This window comes from Trachemys scripta, chromosome 9 (assembly GCF_013100865.1).
Source record: "Trachemys scripta elegans isolate TJP31775 chromosome 9, CAS_Tse_1.0, whole genome shotgun sequence".
Classification (NCBI taxonomy): domain Eukaryota; kingdom Metazoa; phylum Chordata; order Testudines; family Emydidae; genus Trachemys; species Trachemys scripta.
This window is the reverse complement of record NC_048306.1, coordinates 18,010,441-18,032,352: the sequence shown is the minus strand read 5'-3', so window position 1 is coordinate 18,032,352 and position 21,912 is coordinate 18,010,441. Positions and strand designations below refer to the sequence as shown.

At 45.2% G+C, this 21,912-nt stretch overlaps 1 protein-coding gene across 4 annotated transcripts in view; it reads right to left on the bottom strand.

Annotated features, from left to right (window-relative positions):
- TMEM164 (transmembrane protein 164) overlaps window positions 1–17,265 on the bottom strand; it is a 90,869-nt gene extending 73,604 nt beyond the window's left edge. Inside the window, exons 1-2 of one of the 4 annotated variants that reach the window (XM_034781106.1) lie at window positions 17,087–17,265; window positions 16,367–16,933 (exon numbers count right to left, since the gene is read on the bottom strand). In XM_034781106.1, coding sequence (XP_034636997.1) covers window positions 16,367–16,834 — 468 coding nt within the window. In that variant the 5' untranslated portion in view covers window positions 16,835–16,933; window positions 17,087–17,265. Of the gene's footprint in view, window positions 1–16,366; window positions 16,965–17,086 lie in introns of those variants that run through there. The other 3 variants (XM_034781104.1, XM_034781105.1, XM_034781107.1) reach the window with 3 other exon arrangements.
- Window positions 17,266–21,912: the final 4,647 nt, after the last annotated feature.

The window sequence follows — 21,912 nt, the reverse complement described above, 5'->3', positions numbered from 1 at the left end:
AGACCAATGGAGGAGCATAAGGAAACAATGAGACAATACTGGTCAGCCTAATCTGTGTCAAGTTTTTTGTAGACTTCCCAGCAGAGGAGTGTGTCAGTAAATTCTTGTCCAAGAGGAGCTACAGATTTACATACTTGAGGGTTCTAGGTTAGCTGCGGTGATTCAGAATACAGCTTTACAAAGGAAGGTGTGTATAGAGATTACAAATTGCCATTAGGAACACAGTGAGGATTTCTTCTACAAACTCTCCCTTTAAATTTGGACTGAAGAATTTCTATATGGATATAAATGGTTATTTAGGTCATTATGGTAAAAATGTCTAAACTATATGGAAAGGACAAACAAGGCTAAATAAACTGGCTTTCACCTTCCAAGGTGTTGAAATTGCTGTTTTCCCTTCACTTCACTCAGTTCTGCAGTATTATTTACTGGGTGAAGCAGCATCTAAGAACATAAGAATGGCCATACTGGGTCAGACCAATGGTCCATCTTGCCCAGTATCTTGTCTTCCAACAATGGCCAATGCCAGATTCTTCAGAGGGAATGAAAAAACAGGGCAATTATCGAGTGATCCATTCCCTGTTGTCCAGTCCCAGCATCTGGCAGTCAGAGACTTAAGGAACCCAGAGCATGGGGTTGCATCCCAACCCTCTTGGCTAATAGCCAGTGATGGAACTATCTTCCATGAACTTATCTAGTTCTTTTTTTAACCCAGTTACAGTTTTGGCCCTCACAACATCCCATGGCAACAAGTTCCACATGTTGTATGCTGTGTGAAGTACTTCCTTTTGTTTGTTTTAAACCTGCTATCTATTAATTTCATTAGATGACCCTGTGACACTCTGCACCCTATATTCACTATAGTGGTATGATTATGACATAATTATGATATACCTTGTACAAAATGTGTCATGTAAGGTGCCAATGGAAAAGTTATGATTTGCAGAATATGATTATTCTATGTGTATGCACGTATCATTTTTGTATCTGGAGTTATGAATATTGACTATGAAGCTGTATTTCAAACGTGCTTGCTTTGGGTAACACCCACAAAGATTTACATATAGTCTAGACCGCACATTATGAATGGCCTATTCAAGTTGAATTGCCTATCGACAAAAACAATGGTCCATGTAAGAGCTTGTCCTCACCTGTGGATGCTTCAATCAGCCTATGGATAATGGCTGCCATGACTCATCGGCGCATGCAAAGTCTTGTGACTAAATCACATGATACTGAACTCCATTTTGGAATCTGTATTTTTCCACAAACTGGGCTAGGAACTTGGCTTGTAACAAAGGGGTCCCACCATATGGAATAAGCTATAAAAGGGATAAGTGATATCACCAAGGGACCTCACTTTCCCCACAACTCAACACATGGAAATACCTCTGGAAGAACAAAGACTTTAAAACTGGGGAAGTGCTGGTCCCTGACTGGAATAGAGGATTCCTACCTGTGTATAAATCATCTACAAACTGCTTGTACTATCTAACAGGATAAGACACTGTTTGATTCAAATCCTCTGTAGTGTATAAGACAGATTGCATTTTTGTTTATTTCTTAAGTAATCTTCTTTGATCTGTTTGCTATCACTTAAAATTTATCTTTCTATAGTTAGTAAATCTGTTTTATTATATATATTTTTTACCTAAAAACAGTGCAGTTTGAGTGAAGTGTTTGGGGGAAAATCTCAGCTCAGTTAACAAAGGTTTTGTGCATATTCCTCTCCACATCGAGGGAGGGGTGGCCTGGGTAATTGTAATAATGTTTTCTGATCAGGCTTTTAACCAGGGCAGGAAGGAACAACTCCAGGGTCCTATGCTAGGGAGTTCGGGGGTATTTTGGCTGTAGTCTCTATTGTTAGTTCATGAGTGGCTGGTCAGAGCATTCATGAACACAGTTGGGTGTGGTCCCTGCCTGTGGATGTTGGTGTGAGTGCAAGCTTGGAGGGCTTTGCAGCTTGTTACATCACAATGCGAGAGGAAACCGAGATTGGTAAAACAGAAGGCTTAGCTGTACCCCAGTTACAGGTGGCACCCCAGGGGGTACCTGTGACAGACCCCAAGTTCTTGTGTTACATGAAGGGGTAAAGAGCACTTCCTTATTCACCTTCTCCATACCATTCATGATTTTATAGACCTCTATCAGATCCCCCTTTACTCATCTTTTCTCCAAGCTGAAAAGTCCCAGTCTTTTTAATCTCTCCTTATATGAAAGATGTTCTATACCCATAATCATTTCTGTTGCCCTTCTCAGCACCTTTTCCAATTCTAATATCTTTTTTTGAGATGGAGCAACCAGAACTGCACACAGTATTAAAGGTGTGGGTGTAGTGTGGATTTATATGGTAGTGTTATGCTATTTACCATCTTATTTTCTATCCATTTCCTAATGGTTACTAACATTCTCTTTGCTTTCTTGACTGCTACTGCACATTTATCGGATGTTTTCAGAGAACTAACCACTCAAGAGAAAGATTATGGAAACAGCTAATTTAGACCTCATCATTTTGTATGTATAGTTGGGATTAGGTTCTCCACTGTGCATTATTTTGCATTTATCAATACTGAATTTCATCCAAACTTTTGTTGCCCAGTCACCCAGTTTTGTGAGATCCCTTTGTAACTCTTTGCAGTCTACTTTGGACTTAGCTATCTTCAATGATTTTGTATCATCTGCAAACTTTGCCACCTCACTGTTCACCCCTTTTTTTCCCAGATCATTTATGAATAGGTTGAACAGCCCTGCTCCAAACACAGATCCCCGGGTGACCCTGCTATTTACCTCTCTCCAGTCTGAAAACTGGCCATTTAGTCCGACCCTTTGGGTATGTCTACTCTACCCGCCGGATCGGCGGGCAGCGATCAATCCAGCGGGGGGTCGGTTTATCGTGTCTAGTCTAGACGCGATAAATCGATCCCCGATCGCTCTCCCATCAACTCCTGTACTCCACCGCCTCAAGAGGCGCAGGTGGAGTCGATGGGGGAGCGGCAGCAGTGTATTCACGTAGCTGAAGTTGCGTAACTTAGATCAATTCCCCACCCCCACTGTAAACCAGGCCTTTCTTTCACGTCTTTTAACCAACTAGTTACTGATCCACAAGATAACCTTCCCTCTTAACCCATGGCTGCTTACTTTGCTTAAGAGCCTTTGCTAAGGTAGTGGTCTCCAAACTTTTTTGATCGGGCACTCCATCAGTAAAAAAATTTTGAGCACACACCCCCGCCGCGCCGGCTCTACCATTTTCGCAAAAAAAAAAAAAAAAAAAAAGGCGCTCCTCCTGCCGCACGCCCACGGATCCTCTTGAGTACCCCATTCTGGAGACCACTGTGCTAAGGGACGTTCTCAAAGGCTTTCTGAAAATCCAAATACATGGTAACCACTGGATCACCCTTGTCCACGTTTGTTTACACACACACACACACACACACACACACCTGTCTCTTTCTCTGAGGAATCTGCTTTTTTGTCAGCTGCTTTTCATCAAATTTGTAGGTGCTAACATATTCATAAACATTTAAAAATATAGCATTTGTTCTCCTAAACATGCCAAGGCTAAAAGTAGCCCTTTCCAACCAGGCAAGGGTAAAAAGAATTACAACACACTACTAGCTGTAGAGACATTAAATGGTTCCTCCATAGTGAACTGGTTCATTCCATGTTTTACAGCATATAGGCAGTTATATTCTGATTTTTGGGGGGGGGGGCAACCAGGAGAATGCTGTCTTCTTTTTGAGAGGTACAGTCCTAGGAGGGGTTTGAAACAGCTGGGGTAAACCCATTTTTTTATGTAAAGGAAAATTCAAAAATCAGGTAATCCTCCCTATCCACAGAAACAGCCTTCCTCTGCCTCCTCCCCACTCCCAATTAATTCCTCAGCTGCACAGACTCCTTGTCTCAGCACTTCATACTATGGTGATAGGTGGCTAAGACTGGAGAGCCCACACAACAGTTGCCATTCTGGCTAAGGAAAGAATGAATTGGACTACTGATACAAACACGGTTGCCACTTTGTCAGAGGAGTCACAGTTGAGTAATGTGAGGCTCCTCCTTCCTCTTCCAAGAACTAATCAGGCTGCCAGGCTAGAAAACAAGCTACCAGGATCTAGGCACAGATCTGGCATCCAAGACACCACTGATAGGTCACTCAACTATCCAGGATGACTAACTTCTCTGAATCTCTAATAAAAGCTCCCGTGGTTCATATTTGCGATCAGGTCAATTGTAGCTTAACACCCCTCAACTTCACCACAACCTTGCCCTTTCTGTGAAACACATGAGTATGAAAAGCCAATGTGGGTTTGATCTGAACACAGCTTAGCTTAAAGAGATGCAGACATCAGCACTTCTGATCAAAAGAAACTTTAATTTGCAGCACTCAGCATCCAATAAGGTATGTCACTTCATTATCAGACAGCATTACAATTGTGATTAAGGAGTTTCACTGTCTTTGCGAAACACAATATCTGTGTTCTTATGCAGAGACCATCTGAAGGGAAACTTCACCTCCAGAAAGTATTTTTGGCTCACAGCCCAAGGCCTTTGCTGTTCTGAAGTGAAATACTCATCGGAAAAAAAAACAGAAACAAAATATTTGCATGAGGAAGAGACCTTTGTAAACAGCTATTGTTGATTTCCCCTTGGAGTGATCTAAACTGTTGCAGCAGATTTATTTATTTTTTTGCTTTATCTTGTCTCCTAGTATTTAGGCCCAGCAGTAGGATTATGTGCAATCTATTATAAGAACAGAGAAAAGGGCTAAAGTAACATTTACATACATCTTGCCAACACCTGTTGCCCTCAGCACAGGAAGAGAGAGCTACCACACAAGATTTCAAACTACCGAATGTTATTTTTCTGCCACGGAACGACACTGGCAGTATTGCGATTCCAACTGTTTGGCTGTTGTTTTGTAGCCATTTCTGCATACTACACAGAGCCCATCCCCTTTCCTGTTCCTATCTCTGGCTGGTTGAAGATAAACAGCCACAACTTCTGTATAGTGTGAGAATGCTTGTTAAGGATGATCACAGGAGCACCAGACCCTTTTGAGCTGTGTGGAACATATGTAGGGCTTCTGATTCTCAGTTTTACCTGAAACACCAATAAAACATCCTCATATTTAAAAAATGGAATCTGTGTTTATCCATTAGACACTGGAAAAACACCAAAAATGGTTACTTGTATCTAAGGGTTTGTCTATATGAAGCAGTAGTAAGGACTATGCAGGTGTGATTTCTGAATTGCATTAATGTGTTGTGCATTAATTGGTCCATGTAGATCCTGCTGGTGCACACTAAAAGTTCCCTATTTTCCTTTAACATAGTTCTGTATGAAACTTTATTAAAGCACACTAGGGACCATACAAAAATATTGCTCATTACAACATATACTACTGCAATGAGTAATGTAGATAATATACCTATAGTGGATACAAAAAAAAAAGCTCCCAAAAAAACCTACTAATTTTGGACATCTACATAAAACTCAAGATTTATTTAAAAAATAAGCACTGAAATATTAAATTCATAAATCACAAAAAACAGACAACCGAAATATACATCAGGCCTATAACATGATTTCCTAGGAGAGTTCATTGACACAGATCATTTTAAAAGTCTGCTACACAGATTTCTGGCCATGTATCCCCAACACTAACTGATCAGTCAGTTGTTCTGGCTAGGTCAGGGGTCGGCAACCTGCGGCTCCGGAGCCACATGTGGCTCTTTGGCTGCCCCCTTGTGGGCAGCTGTTTTTTGAGGGGGTGCGAGGTGGAGGCTCTGGCCAGGAGGCACTTACCACAGGCGGGTCCCGGCTGGCGGTGCAGCAGGGCTCAGCAGGCTGCCTGCCTGCCCTGGCCCCACACCGCTCCTGGAAACGACTGGCTGTTGGCACATCTCCACATGCTCCTTGGGGAGAGGGGGACAGCGGGTCTCTGTGAGCTGCCCCTGCCTGCAAGCACCACCCCCACAGCTCCCATTGGCCGAGACATACCAGCAGCCAGCTGCTTCTGGGAGCGGCGTGGGGCCAGGGCAGGCAGGCAGCCTGCTGAGCCCTGCTGCGCCGCCAGACGGGAGCCGCCTGTGGTAAGCACCTCCCGGCCAGAGCCTGCACCTCACACCCTCTCCCGCACCCCAACCCCAGGTCAGAACCCCCTCCTGCACCCAAACTCCCTCTCAGACCCCACACACCCAACAGAAGAGGTGGGAGGTTTGCATGCAGGGGATTCAGAATTGATACAAAGCCAGGGTGAGGTTCTCATAAGTACATAATCCACCGCAGCACAGGTGTAGTTATTGTGTCATCTCGGGTACGCAATGCTCCTGACACCCTGTGATTTAGAAGGGCAGAGACCACTCAGCCACCAGGGAGCACACATATTGTTCAGTGACATCGCATTATTGTAACCCCCTGCCAGAATACTGGCTTTATTCAGAGCCTCACTTGAGGGACTGTCATGTCACTGCAGGCCCTGTAGCAAATGCATTTTAACAAACCCAAATCTGAATGCAAGTATTTGCAGGAGAGATGGGTCCAAACTTATTTGCATGTCAGTAACATCAGTAGGCCCCAACTGAGAACAGGTCCCCATTGTGCTAGGTGCTGTACAAACATAGGGAGTGTGCCTACATTGCAATCAGAAGCGTGGCTAAAGATATCAGTGAAGATGCAGCGGCATGGACCCAGCATGGTTTAACACCACAGCTACATACCCAGGCTGTGGGTGGTCTGGTACAGTCCTCGCTGAAGCACCTAGATTCTAGTCGCATTAAAAGTATTGGTGAGTAATAATAACTTTAATATGTTAAATTATTATGAGTTGATAAATTCTAACTCTACAAGTAGCTTTGCGTGTGATGCGGCTCTCGAAATATTTTGGTCAAAAACAAAATGGCTCTTTTTCTTTGAAAGGTTGCCAACCCCTGGGCTAGTTGATTTCATAGTCACAAATACACACCAGTTTCTTTAATGAAGCCACAGACACTAACAAGGTCTCTCCCACTTGCTGTTTCCTAAAAAAAAAAAAAGCAGGAACCAGTCCAATGAGCAACTTCCTTTTGGCAGTTCCTCTGGGCAGCCATGAGTGAAGTAGTGTGCTTCCTACTTTTTGAGCAATATAAATCTGTTCCTCTGTTACCACTCCCTGCCAACACAACATAGATCATTCCCAAAGACCAAACACTGCCAGAAGAATATGCTATGTGGAAAAGTCAAATGGAACCTAGTGATAAAACAGTCATTAGAACATAAGAATGGCCATAATGGGCCAGACCAAAGGTCCATCTAGCCCAGTATCCTGTCTTCTGACAGTGGCCAATGCCAGGTGCCCCAGAGGGAATGAACAGAACAGGTAATCATCAAGTGATCCATCCGACGTCGCCCTTTCCTAGCTTCTGGCAAACAAAGGCTAGAGACACCATCCCTGCAGGGCTTTGGAGCAGAGGCCGGAGCTGGAGCGCGGAGCAGCTCCGGAGCAGTGGAGCTGCAGGTTTTTGCCTGGAGCTGGAGAGGAGCCGGAGCACAGCTCCAAAGCCCTGCCCATCCTGGCTAACAGCCATTGATGGACCTATTCTCCACGAACTTATCTAGTTATTTTTTGAACCCTGGTATAGTCTTGGCCTTCACAACATCCTCTGGCAAGGAGTTCCACAGGTTGACTGTGCATTGTGTGAAAAAAATACTTCCTTTTGTTTGTTTTAAACCTGCTGCTTGTTAATTTCCTTTGCTGACCCCTAGTTCTTGTGTTATGATAAAGAATAAAGAATGCTTCCTTATTTACTTTCTCCACACTAGTCATGATTTTATAGACCTCTATCATATCATAGAACAGGGGTAGGCAACCTATGGCACGCATTCCAAAGGCAGCACACGAGCTGATTTTCAGTGGCACTCACACTGCCTGGGTCCTGGCCACTGGTCCAGGGGGCTTGCATTTTAATTTAACTTTAAGTGAAGCTTCTTAAACATTTTAAAACCCTTATTTACTTTACATACAACAATAGTTTAGTTATATATTATAGACTTATACAAAGAGACCTTCTGAAAACGTTAAAATGTATTACTGGCACGCGAAACCTTAAATTAGAGTGAATAAATGAAGACTCAGCACACCACTTCTGAAAGGTTACCAACCCCTGTCATAGAATATCAGGGTTGGAAGGGACCTCACGAGGTCATCTAGTCCAACCCCCTGCTCAAAGCAGGATCAATCCCCAACTAACTCATCCCAGCCAGGCCTTTGTCAAGCCTGACCTTGAAACCTCTAAGGAAGGAGATTCCACCACCTCCCTAGGTAACCCATTCCAGTGCTTCGCCACCCACCTAGTGAAAAAGTTTTTCCTAATATCCAACCTAAACCTCCCCCACTGTAACTTGAGACCATTACTCCTTGTTCGGTCATCTGGTACCACTGAGAACAGTCTAGATCCATCCTCTTTGGAACCCCCTTTCAGGTAGTTGAAAGCAGCTATCAAATCACTCCTCATTCTTCTCTTCTGCAGACTAAACAATCCCAATTCCCTCAGCCTCTCCTCATAAGTCATGTGCTCCAGTCCCCTAATCATTTTTGTTGCCCTCTGCTGGACTCTTTCCAATTTTTCCACATCCTTCTTGTAGGGTGGGGCCCAAAACTGGATACAGTAATCCAGATGAGGCCTCACCAATGTCGAATAGAGGGAAATGATCACGTCCCTCGATGTGCTGGCAATGCCCCTACTTGTACAACCCAAAATGCCGTTAGCCTTCTTGGCAACAAGGGCACACTGTTGACTCATATTCCGTTTTTCGTCCACTGTAACCCCTAGGTCCTTTTCTGCAGAACTGCTGCATAGCCATTCAGTCCCTAGTCTGTAGCAGTGCATGGGATTCTTCCGTCCTAAGTGCAGGACTCTGCACTTGTCCTTGTTGAACCTCATCAGATTTCTTTTGGCCCAATCCTCTAATTTGTCTAGGTCCCTCTGTATCCTATCCCTACCCTCCAGCGTATCTACCACTCCTCCCAGTTTAGTGTCATCTGCAAACTTGCTGAGGGTGCAGTCCACGCTATCCTCCAGATCATTAATGAAGATATTGAACATAATCGGCTCCAGGACCGACCCTTGGGGCACTCCGCTTGATACCAGCTGCCAACTAAACATGAAGCCATTGATCACTACCCATTGAGCCCGACAATCTAGCCAGCTTTCTATCCACCTTATATCCCCCCAATCATCTCTTTTGCAAGCTGCAAAGTCCCAGTCTTATTAATCTCTCCTCATTCGGAAGCCATTCCATACTCCTACTAATTTTTGTTACTCTTTTCTGAACCTTTTCCAATTCCAATATACAACTCTACCCCTATATAACGCTGTCCTCGGGAGCCAAAAAAATCTTACCGCATTATAGGTGAAACCGCATTATATCTGTTTGCTTTGATCCGCTGGAGTGTGCAGCCCTGCCCCCCCGGAGCACTGCTTTACCGCGTTATATCCGAATTCATGTTATATCGGGCTACGTTATATCGGTGTATCTTTTTTGAGATGGGGTGACCACATCTGTACACAGTATTCAAGATGTGGGCCTACCATGGATTTATATAGAGGCAATATGATATTTCCATTCTTATTTTCTATCCCTTTCTTAATGATTCCCAACATTCTGCTTGCTTTTTTGACTGCCACTGCACATTGAGTGGATGTTTTTAGAGAACTATCCACAATGACGCCAAGATCTCTTTCTTGAGTGGTAACAGATAATTTAGACCCCATAATTTTTTATGTATAGTTGGAATTAGGTTTTCCGATGTGCATTGCTTTGCATTTATCAACACTGAATTTCATCTGCCATTTTGATGCCCAGTCACCCAGTTTTGTGAGATCCTTTTGTAGCTCTTCGCAGTCTGCTTGGGACTTAACTATCTTGAATAGTTTTGTATCATCTGCAAATTTTGCCACCTCACTGTTTACCCCTTTTTCCAGAGTATTTATGAATATGTTGAATAGGACTGGTCCCAGGGCAGACCCCTGGGGGACACTACTATTTACCCCTCTCTATTCTGAAAACTGACCATTTACTCCTACACTTTGTTTCCTATCTTTTAACCAGTTACCAATTCATGAGAGGACCTTCCCTTTTATCCCATGACAGCTTACTTTGCTTAAGAACCTTTGGTGAGGGAGTAAGAAGTGAGTAAGAAGGTAGCAGGCACAGAGAAGCTCCCAGGAAGACTGATATGGGTTTATTGTCATACAGTAAACAGATCACAGCTTGAATCAGCAACCCTAGTTTAACATTTAGGAGTAAAATTTAAAAAGCACTTAAGTCCCATCTGACTTTTGTCTACTGAAAATCACAGGGGTATAGGAACCTAAGTAACTTTTGAAAATAGCACCTAGATGACTTAGGAGCCTACATTATTTTGAAAATTTTACCCTCAATCTAAAAGAAAGGGAAGTGGGAGATCTCCAGACAAATGTGACCTAATCTACCTAACAACAAGCAAGTGAGACACACTAGGCTAAGTTCAATTTTGCTGTACACAGGACAAATGCCTATTATAAGCAATGGGAATGGAACATGGCAAGCTACCACTGGGGATTAAGGAACCGTTTGGGGGGGGGGGGGGGAAATCAAGTCAACGCTTAACAAGCTAAACTTGTCCTCCCCATTTTGGCTTTGTTAGGTCTGCAACACTGGGGCTCTGACAGATGAGCGGTGAGAGTAGGCTCCAGGGAGGGGAAAAAGGCAAGAAAGCAGGCTCTGGAAAGTTTTCTACTCTTACTTGAAGGTTGAACTTCGTGCATGATACAATACAAACTCTGGCTACAGTACACTGACAGAAGTAAGCTATGCAAGCCTGACTAAGCCATTTGGCTAACACAGTGGGAAAGGGAAGCTTTGGCTGTCCTTCTTCATTTGGCAAAGCATATCAGAAAGGAAAGCAGTTTGGCTTTTCTCCCTCAGGAGGGGAAAGTGATCTCTACTGGACTGCAAATGAGCCTGGGACATAAAACCTGTTGGGAATACAGGTAGGGAGGGGGCCCACCTGCTTGGATACCTTTAGATGTTAACTACTCATACTAAAATTCCTGAGGTAAAATCCTGGCCCAGTGAAGTCAATGGCAACATTCCCAGTGACTTCATTGGAGTCAGGATTTGACCCTGGGATTTACATTAATTGGGGAACTGATCTGGGTGTCAGAAAAGTCTGTCTCTGTGTCCTTTATCCCACTCTGCCTGTGGTGGACAGGGACATCCTGACATCCTACGGCTAACCATACAACAGGGAACAACACCCGCTTGTGCCACAGCTCAGATGTGTCCAGCATGCCCTCGTCTGACAGGCAATGAAAGGCTATGTAGTCTGATGCTAGTCTCAACATGCAGTATTTAAATGGAAGTAATCTTCTGAAACCTAGATAGCACCAGCTTCTCTCTCACTTTCTTGAGATAGAATCAGGACTGAAATCCAGCAGTATAATTTCCTGATTGATATGGAAAGTTAGTGGATACCCTGGGCATAAATTCTGTCACAGTTCTAATAACTGTCTCTGTGATGGAAATGGGGAAAAAAGGTCTGCAAGGCAGAGATTCACTCTCTCCTCTAACCATTTTAAAAGGCGAAACAGCAACGCTGAAATAGAAGCTGAAACATGATTGGCATAGCCTTAAAAAAAAGCCATCCTCACTAAAAAAGGCAACAGTCATAGAGAAATGAAATGAGTCTCACTGAGAGCTTCTGACATAATCTCTCATTATGAAGTGCTTCCTTCTTTGTGCAAATATTTCAGGGCATTTTAAAACAGATCACATATTTCTTAACAGCTGAACCTGCACCCTTCAAGTGTTTAGATAACAACAGAGCGCTTGCTTCTTAAGATGCACTATCACCTAGTTACTATGGAGTCAATAATATGAAGCAATGATTTTAATGGGGAAAATGTGGAAGTAAAGCCAACTGGAGTGGACTTTGTCAGAGGCAGGTGGGAAGAGAGTGCAGGCGGTAAGAACACTACAGCATTAATCCAGAGCTCTGAATGGCAGAGACCAGACCATTTAAATATAATTTCAGAATAAGTATTCATTCCCGCCTACCCCCCGCCAAAAAAAAAAAAAAAAATCACCCCCACATAAGAGACAGTTAACAATATTTGGAATGGAGCAGGCAAGAGAATGAATCCAAGGTTATTACAACAGAAAGGTCCAGGTCTTTCAGTTGTTGTATGCAGTGTTATTGTAGCCATGTCAGTCCCAGGATATTAGAGACACAAAGTGGGTGAGGTAATATCTTTTACTGGACCAACTTCTGTTCGTCTCTCTCACCAACAGAAGCTGGTGCAGTAAAATATATTACCACACTCACCTTGTCTCTCTCAGATCCTTCTGTGACCTTTGAAAGTATAAAGCAACAGAGGGTCCTGTGGCACCTTTAAGACTAAGGGTACGTCTATACTTACCTCCTGGTCCGGATGTAAGCGATCGATCTTCTGGGATCGATTTATCACATCTTGTCTAGATAAATCGATCCCGGAAGTGCTTGCCATCGACGCCGGTACTCCAGCTGAATTTGCGTACCTTAGTCCGAAGTGTGGTCCAGGCCTAACAGAAGTATTGGGAGCATAAGCTTTCGTGGGTAAGAACCTCACTTCTTCAGATGCAAGAGAAGAATCTTGCATCTGAAGAAGTGAGGTTCTTACCCACGAAAGCTTATGCTCCCAATACTTCTGTTAGGCCTGGACCACACTTCGGACTAAGGTACGCAAATTCAGCTGGAGTACCGGCGTCGATGGCAAGCACTTCCGGGATCGATTTATCTAGACAAGATGTGATAAATCGATCCCAGAAGATCGATCGCTTACATCCGGACCAGGAGGTAAGTATAGACGTACCCTTAGTCTTAAAGGTGCCACAGGACCCTCTGTTGCTTTTTACAGATTCAGACTAACACGGCTACCCCTCTGATACTTTGAAAGTATGTAATCCTCTTGTCATCACCTCTTGCCCATGATTGCTATCAAGATTAATTTAATCAGTTTTAATTTAATCCTAGTTTTATGAAGCTCTCTGCAAAAGATCATCAGAAATCTTAGGAAAAATCAAGAAGGGGTTAGTACTCCACAGAGAGTCAATCTCAAAGACGGGTGTCTGCAGAGGAGTTCTGCAGGTCAGCTTCAGCATTGTGACAGTTAAAAGATCAACAGACGTGAAGGTAAGCTCTTATGGGACTTCATTTACTGTAGCCCCCAGGAACATAACAATCCCTTGGCTAGCCTGGAGTTTCAGTTAACTGGAACTCATAAAAAAGCAGTCTGGTTTATTTGTATGAAAGCAATAAGAGAGTCTAAATTTTCCTTCTTAACCCCAGGGTGAAGTCGGGGGTGGGGTGGGGGGGTTGAAATAGCAGGGAAGGTATTGGGAACCAATTGAGATTATGTAGAAACAATCTCTCCATTAACTAGTTCATTAGCCATGGATATAATGCAAGATCTGTTGTAGTGCAAGATAGCCATCTTGGGGTTGAAGCTGTGGATGAGGTAACCCCTGAAAGACTTGAGCCAGCAAGTAAGACGACAACTCCAGCAAATGGGAGTTATGAGGAGCCAGGAAGACTTCCTTTTGCTTTCACTGTAGAATTAGACAATAGAAAAATCTTCATTTCCTGATCTCACCTGGAAAAGTGATTGTACCAATGACAGAGCCAGAAACTTTGGAAAAGGAACAAGAAAGCAGAGACCAAGAGAGACTAGAAAGGAATATAAGGAAAGGAAAGGTTAAGCAAGCTGGGAAACAAAAAGGAAAATGACCAGTTGAAAATAAAATACACCAGCCAATTTTTGTTCCAAGCTCATTGTTTTCATTCTGTCAGCCATCTGGGAGGCCTGGACTAAAAATATCTTAGGGATGCAGTAATACTTACTGTTCTCTATAAGGATCCATTAGATCTCTCTCTAAGAGCATAAAAGATTATTACAGAAACATGGACCAAGAAAGATTTTGATCTAAATGGAACCCTCTAAATACAGAAAGTCTACTTCAAAAGCACACATAAATTAAAGGACAGAGACCTAAATCATTCCTACATTCTGTGAAGTGCCTCAAGCACTTTTGGCACCATATATATATTAACTATACCTGATTTTTTTCCTTCTATGAGTTTTCATATATTGAGATGGGAACCCCATGCCCTTAAAATGTGACAGGCTGAAATTACAGGAGTCCCACTTGAACTCCAACTGTGGGTGACCCAGCATGATCTTATTCATCACTTACAAAAGGCCTGATAATTGGTCAGAAACCAAGGTTTGGGGAAAAAAAATGTTTTAAAAAGAACTTGCACCCGACTGAGTAAAAAAAACGGTTGGATGTTTTGTTTTCATTAAGGAAAAAAAAAGACCATTCATTAAAAAAAAGGCATTGGCTAAATTAAGGAACTGTTAGGTGCCAATCTTTTCTAAATACATATAGAAATACTGTATTATTGCAAAATGCCATTCCCACCAAGGGCATGAAATAGATACTTCAAGACATAATGATATTAGATAGAAGCTATGGAGAAACTAGGAGAAAGCTTTCCTTCAGTAAAGGATTTTACTTTGCAACATACTCAACGCACTGAGAAGTGTGGCAATATTATTTCATTGCTTAAATATTTATGAAGCCCTTGCAGAATTTCCACTTTTCATTACATTAACAGGGTTGACTGATGGATTATGCAACAGTTGCTCTCTTCCACCAAGAATCATTACCATCTTATGGGAAGCTAGTGCAGAAGTTATTAAATGGTGACACCCACAGCTCACATGTTACATCTGTGTTATGGGATCTTCACTGGCTACCAATTAGTTTTCGGGCGGAATTCACAGTATTGGTATTAGTCTACAAAGCTGGAAACAGTTCAGTCCCACCTCTTAAAAGACTGACTCTCTCTCCTAGCAATTACTGTAATAAGAACAGATGCTTGAGTCCTCTTGATGTTACCTGGAATTTGCTTGGTCTGTCAGAGCCTGAAGTTGTTAACCTGCACATTTGGGTGGGACAATTGTATGCAGGGCCATGAATGTAGGGCTGGGGCAGGGGGTTAAGGTGCAGGAGGGAGTGCGGTGTGCAGGAAGGGGCTCAGGGCAAAGGGTTGGGGTGCAGGGAAGGGGCTCAGGGCCAGGGTGCGGGGTACAGGAGGGATGCAGGGTGCGGGCTCCGGCGCAGCTTACCTCGAGCAGCTCTGGGGTCGCAGCACCATGCAGCGCAGCTAAGGCAGGATCCCTGTCTGCCCTGGCCCCACGCCGCTCCCGGAAGTGGCCAGCATGTCCGACAGTGGCTCCTGGGGGTGGGGTGGGGCAGGCAGCTCTGCCGCGCACTGCCCTCGCGTGCGGGTACCACCTCCAAAGCTCCCATTGGCCGCGGTTCCCCATTCCCCAGCCAATGGGAGCTGTGGGCGGCAGTGCCTGCAGGTGAGGGCAGCACACAGAGCCCTCTGCCCCGCCCCCAGGGGCCACAGGGACATGATGGTGGCCACTTCTGGGAACGGCACAGGGCCAGGACAAGCAGGGAGCCTGCATTAGCCCCACTGCACCATGGGGCTGGCAATCCTGCGGGCCGGATCAAAAGCCCTAATGGGCCGGATTGGGCCTGTGGGGTCTAGTTTGCCCTCCCCTGATGTAACTGCTGGTTAAACATTAGAGCTCTTGAATGCCTGATATTTGTATCATTTTATCTTGTATTGGGTGGTGAAAAAAACTGATGAACAAACATATATAAAGCCTAAAACCAAAGGAAATATCTGCATGATACTGAAAAAAATCCAGTGAAAATAGTTCACACACACACTCCCCTGCTGTGTTTGCAACCCTAACGCTACCGCCCTGGAAGGATGTATCAGAACCAGGAAATCAAATTGACTAGTTTCTTTTCATTTTCTCATCATGAACAAATACAAGAAGCAAACAAGGGCTCTGCTCCTACAATAACTTGCAATATATAAAGTTAAATAGGGGTTTAAAGAACCCCATTGAAGCCAACACAACTGCTCTGAGTGTATACTGTTAAGTCGGCAGGTTAAATCTTTGCTCCATCAGGGCCAAAGACAATACAAGAGTGAAAAGTTGATCAGAGTATTTCAAACTTTCAATTAATACCTAATCTATTCAAGATGTTTCTAAGGACATCGTGAGAGATTTTTAAACATGTGATTTGGCTGCAGCAGCCTATCAGGCTCCCACGTGACACCCCACCCCGTTCACATCCTAACAGGTGGGTTTTGGCAAGACAACTCTTGCTGGCTTCTCTTCCTTCAAGCATAAGGTGAGTGCTGGTGACGTCAACATGAGTGAGCTGAAAAGGGGGCTGACTCAACTTCCCAGCCTGGACAGAGATGACACACAATTCTTACCTGCAACATAGTGACCACGTGGCAGGGGTTCAGCAGATAGATGACCGTCCTGGTGGCAAACTTGAACCCCACCTCCAGGCCAAAGGTGAGGCAGAGGGCCACCAGCAGCAGGTTCTTGCCCAGGCTCTCCTGCTTGGCCTGGGATTGCTGGGCCGGATGGTTTCCCTCCTCCTTGGAGTGCAGCTGCCGCCTGATTTTCCGCAGGGACACCAGGATCTCCAGGACGCCCACGGTGAGGAAGACCAGGCTCTCCAGCAGGCGCTGCTGCGGGGTGAGGAAGGCGGCGCACTCGGGCCCCCCGTTGCCCGCGAAGCTGGGGTCCACCCCGCCGTAGAGCCAGTCCAGGAGGTTGCCGAGGCTGTAGCGGGCCATGGCGTGGTGCTGCCTCTCCTGCTCGCCCTCGCTGTCCCGGAGCAGGTCGGACCAGGGCGGGACCCAAGCCAGGATGCTGGCTGTCTGGCGGAGCATGAAAAGCGGGGACCCCCCCCCGGCAGGAGCTAGCCGCACCCAGCCGGGCACCCCGAGCCCTGCTCCCCCGGCGGCTGGGAACCGCCAGCAGCGGCGAGTCTGCGGAGAGAGGGAACCACTCAGCGCGGGAGGGGACCCGGCAGCCCCGCCCCGGGCCCAGCCCCCTTCCTCCCGTCGGTGTCCACTCCCGCGCCCCCGCTCCGCGCGCCCCCTGCCGCCGCCCCGGGCCCCGCAGGCGGGGGGATCCGCTACCTCAGCGGGCCGGGAGCGGGCAGGCCCAGCGCCCCTGGCTACGGGGCCAGCGCCGGGTGCAGGCGGCAGCAGCTGCCCAGGCAGCAGGGGGCGCCCGCCCCTGCCGCGTCCCGGTTGTGGCGCGGGCGCCTCTCCCGGCCCCTGCCCGGCGCAGCAACATCACCCCACCGACGTGCCTGACTCACACCGAGACATGGATGAGCCGGCCCCGATTGGCTGCGCCGGGCCGCCCGCTCCGCCCCCCGCTCCGGCGGCTCCCTCCCACCGCCGCTTCCTCCGCCCTGCTGCTGTTGTCTCCTCCCCCTTCTCTACCCACTCCCTGCGCCCGCCTTCCTCCTGCTCCCCTCACCCCTGCTGCCTCCTTCAGCCCTCACCCCCCCCTTGCCCTCCTTCCTCCTCCTGCACTCACCCCCCGGCGCCCGCCTTCACCTCTGCACCTTCCTTCACTCACCACCTGCTAGGGTGACCAGACAGCAAGTGTGAAAAATCAGGGTACCAGAAATCGGTACTGTCCCTATAAAATCGGGACATCTGGTCACCCTACCACCTGCACCCTCCTTTGCCAGTTCCTTCCTCTCCCTCTCCCCCACTCACCGCCTTCTCCTAAGAACTGGCAAGAGCCAACTATGTCTGACTCGTACCCATGTAGTGTACTTATAAAATGTGTATATATAATTTTGCTGCCATAGGAAAGATAAGTATTCAAGTAGAATTGTGGGATTAAGGGGATGCTGTCAAACTTGGTAGGACTTCAAGTGAACATAACTAGACAACTGTCATGTGATAGAACTTTTCTCAGAGATTCCACCCAGGGCGTATGGTGATCTGAACCACTTCTTGCTGCCAATCTCAACTTAAAAATAATAACACTGTCACTACTTAAGGCATATTGTAGTGCAAACAAACTTGTACTGTCTGTCTCATTATAGCATCTGTGTGCCAGTTCTGTATTCTAGTGTAAGTGTTAAGCCCCTCCCCCCCAGCATCTTTTTAATTGTCAGCATCAGGTACATTCTGTTTTCAAAATAACTACAAAGGCAAACTAGTACAGATAAGGACTTGTAAATAAGACCACTTCCATTGTAGTTATGTCAGGACCTCCCGTCAGCTCTGCCATGGACTCCAGTGCTACCCTGGGCAAGTTATTTACTCTCTCTCTCTTTGCCTCAGTCTCCCTCCTCCCTATTTTAATGGAGGGAGGAAGTTATTTGCCTAAACCACATGGCAACTATTGGTTGAAAACTACACTATATGAGTTTATTGTTTAAGTCAACTGTGAACAAAAAATGAGAGAGAACAAATATGAGAATTTTGTACAAAGGATTCTCTTATATTATTTAGCAACCTATGCTTAGTGTATTGTATTTCTGTTTGTCAAAAAGATTCCTCAAAAACAGTTGGCCTTTGCAGGTGGGGGCTATGGAACAGTGCAAATTGCAAGAGAATTTAAAGATATGGATGCCACATCCGACCTAAAAAACAAAATAAGGTATGTTGTTGGGTTTTTTCTGTTTATTAATACACTTTTTCCTGTTGCTCTATAAATAAACTGCACATTGCGTGAAACAGCAGCACCAGACTTGTTTTCCTTTTTCGCTCACACCTTCTTGAATACATGATGTAGATGTAGTGGTGGGAAGGACACATGGAGCCAGGAAGCCACCAGCATAATGTATGGCTGTAGGATCAGGGCCAGTTCCAGGGTTTTTGCCACCCCAAGCGGCGGGGGAAAGCCACAGCACTTCTGCAGTAGCTCCAGCACGCCGCTTTCTTCTTCGGCGGCACTTCAGCAGCAGGTCCTTCCCTTCGAGAGGGAGCGAGGGACCCGCCACAGAATTGTCGCCAAAGAGCCGGATGTGCCGCCCCTTCCCCTTGGCCGCCCCAAGCACCTGCTTGCTGCGCTGGTGCCTGGAGCTGGCCCCGTGTAGGATGTAGAGCTCTAGATAGGATGAGGTAACAGTAGTGAATGGAACATACTTTCTGTCCTTCCTTACCTACTCACTCCCACCCAGACTTTCCAAAAACCTCTCTCTCAGGGTTGGAGTTGTGGAATGAGAAGGTGGGGAAATAGGCAGATATTAACATTACCGGACCAGTTTTGTCCAGCGATCTCAGCATGGGACTGAGGGGCAGAAACTCCTGCCCCAGCTATATCTATCTGAACTTTCCCATCAGTAAATAAAGAGGTTATCTCTATGAGGGTGCAGGTGATGAACTGGTTAAGTGGTATAGAAATGCTGAATTGTTATATAGACAGAATTGTGTAAATTTGAAAACCAGGAGTGATTTTGAATTGAATGTCAAGGTGGATAGGAAGTCGGTTGGGCAGAAAAAGCCTACATCCTATAATTATAGAGAGTAGTCTGGCTAGCATGGGACTTAAGTAAATCCATAAAAGATGGCAGTACCAGAGGGCCTGAATTTATAAGGTGCTGAGTATTATTAAGCACTGAGGCATGAATACGGATTTGAGCTGAGGCAAGGTCAAAAAAAGGCAGAGGAATTTAGGTGAGTAAAGTTTATTAATGACGTGGGTGTTTTCTATATATCCCCTTAGTATCCTGTCTTTAATATTCTTAACTTGTGTTGCAGAACAGGAAAATTGTGTTAAGATCTAGAGCAGTGGTGGCCAACGTGCGGCCACACATGGCCCATCATAATAATCTGCTGGCAGGCCACCAGACCATTTATTTACATTTGCACGATTGCCCGCAGCTCCCAGTGGCTGCAGTTTGCCATTTCCGCCACTGATCTAGAGACTTGGCACACCTAGCGTTTAGAAAAATATGTAAGTACTGTTACTATCGGTTTGTAAAAATCTGGTATTTCAAAGAGTGATTTTTGTAAAACAATCATTCTAAAAGCAACATTAGTTTAAATTTAAGTATTTAAGGATATGTCAAGGAACCATCTGTCTTTTTACAAGTTTAATCATTGTGGTAGACTATTGTACCAGTCCTCAGATAGAGAATTCTTCTTCAAAATCAGGATGCTTTGCCATCCAGCGCTGTTACAAAGTTATAGAAACTTGAACCTCTCTGCCATTAAGATTTTTACAGATTATATTAGAATAGGTCACAGATGTAAACACTTAATTTGTGGGGTAGTATTTATTCTTAGTTATAATACAAAGTCTGAAAAATATGGACCTTTTCTGTACAGTTAATACATTATTGAATTGTGAAGTGGCAGTGTAGTGTGAATTATTGCTACAATTATACTATAATGTATGAAAGTTTGAAGATTTGTTTTAAACAATGTTGCAAAACAAATTCTATCTTTAATAAAAGGCAAATATGTTTTTATTGCAATGAATATTCTTTGAGTAGAGAGAATGTTTTAGTGCTATTTATTTTCTTGGTTTCCTTACTTATGGAATGCTTTTGGAAATACTGGGTGCACTGCATCATTTAGCAGCATAAAAAGGGTGGAGGATAGTATGCCATCTATGTTCCTTGAAACGCTAAGATGAACATTTCTGTGTCTGTTTGTGAAGCCAAAGAGATGCTTTCATTTATTCTTATAATGCTTAAAAAGTGGTTATGTTTGAGAGGTTTTCTAATTCTTCAAGTGTTTGGTTTTTTTAAACTAGTTCTCCTCCTCCATTTAAAAGCAAATGGTCCTACTTCTCCCAGGCTTCAGATATGGGAAGGGCTGTTATGAAGACAATGGTGATTAATTATTCTTCATGTCCACTGACCATAGGGTAAGAAATAACGAGCTTAAATCTGCAGCAAGGGAGATTTAGGTTAGATTTTAGAAAAAGCTTTCTAACTACAAGGGCAGTTACATTCTGGAATAGGCTTCTGTAGCAGGCTGCTGACTCACCGGTGCGGCACCTCCTGCTGGTCATCTGGGAATTAGCTCTTTCCAGCCTCAAAGCACCTCCTGCTGGCCGGTGGCTCACCTGCCTCAGGCCCCATGTCCCTCCCAGACGCCAGTACCCCTTTACCTCAGGGTTCTGCCCCAGCACTACCCTCATACTCTGGGTCTCCCCTCCCAGGGGAACCCCCAACCCTCTAAGACCAACTTGTCTCAGTGGCTACTGCCAGTCATCATCTAGCCTCCTTTCCCTGGGGCAAACTGCAGTCTGTAATGGCCACTCATCACTGGCAAGGGAGTTAGACCTGCAGCCTTTGCCTATCCCCAGGCTACCCCTCTGAAGCCCCAGTACCTTTTGGCCTTAAACAAGGCCTGCAGCCTGGGGATTTACCAGACTGGTGCTCCCCAGCTCCCTTTGCCCTTCACCAGCACTGCTCCGCTTCAGGTACCTTACTCCAGGGCTAGAGTGAGACTTCCTCACAGCTCCTGCTCCACAGCCTTCTTATCAGGGCCAGCTGGGCCCTGATTGAGCTTGCCACACCTGAGGTCGGCTACTCACTCAGCTGCCCTCACTGCTTTTCCCAGCCACAGCCCTCTCCAGGGCTGCTTTTAACCTATGCCTACTGGAGAGGGGCAGCCACCCCACTACAGCTTCCAAGAGAAGTTGTGGAATCCCCATTATTAGAGGCTTTTAAGAACAGGTTGGACAAACACTTGGTCCCACCCCAGCACAGGGGGATAGACTTGGTGACCTCTTAAGGTCACCTCCAGCTCCATATTTATATGTATTGTAAGATAAATGCTACATAGGTGAGTTTAAAATAGTGTATTAATAAGTTTAGTCACTCAGTTTCTCTTCACAAAAGAAGAGTTTAGGAAAGAAGTCCCTGAGATAGATACTACAAAAGATGAGAAAACTGGAAGAAACATACTAACAGGGAATTGGGCTGCTGTCTGTGCCATAAAGCAGATCTGGGTGTTGTTTGTGGCAATAGTGATGGTTT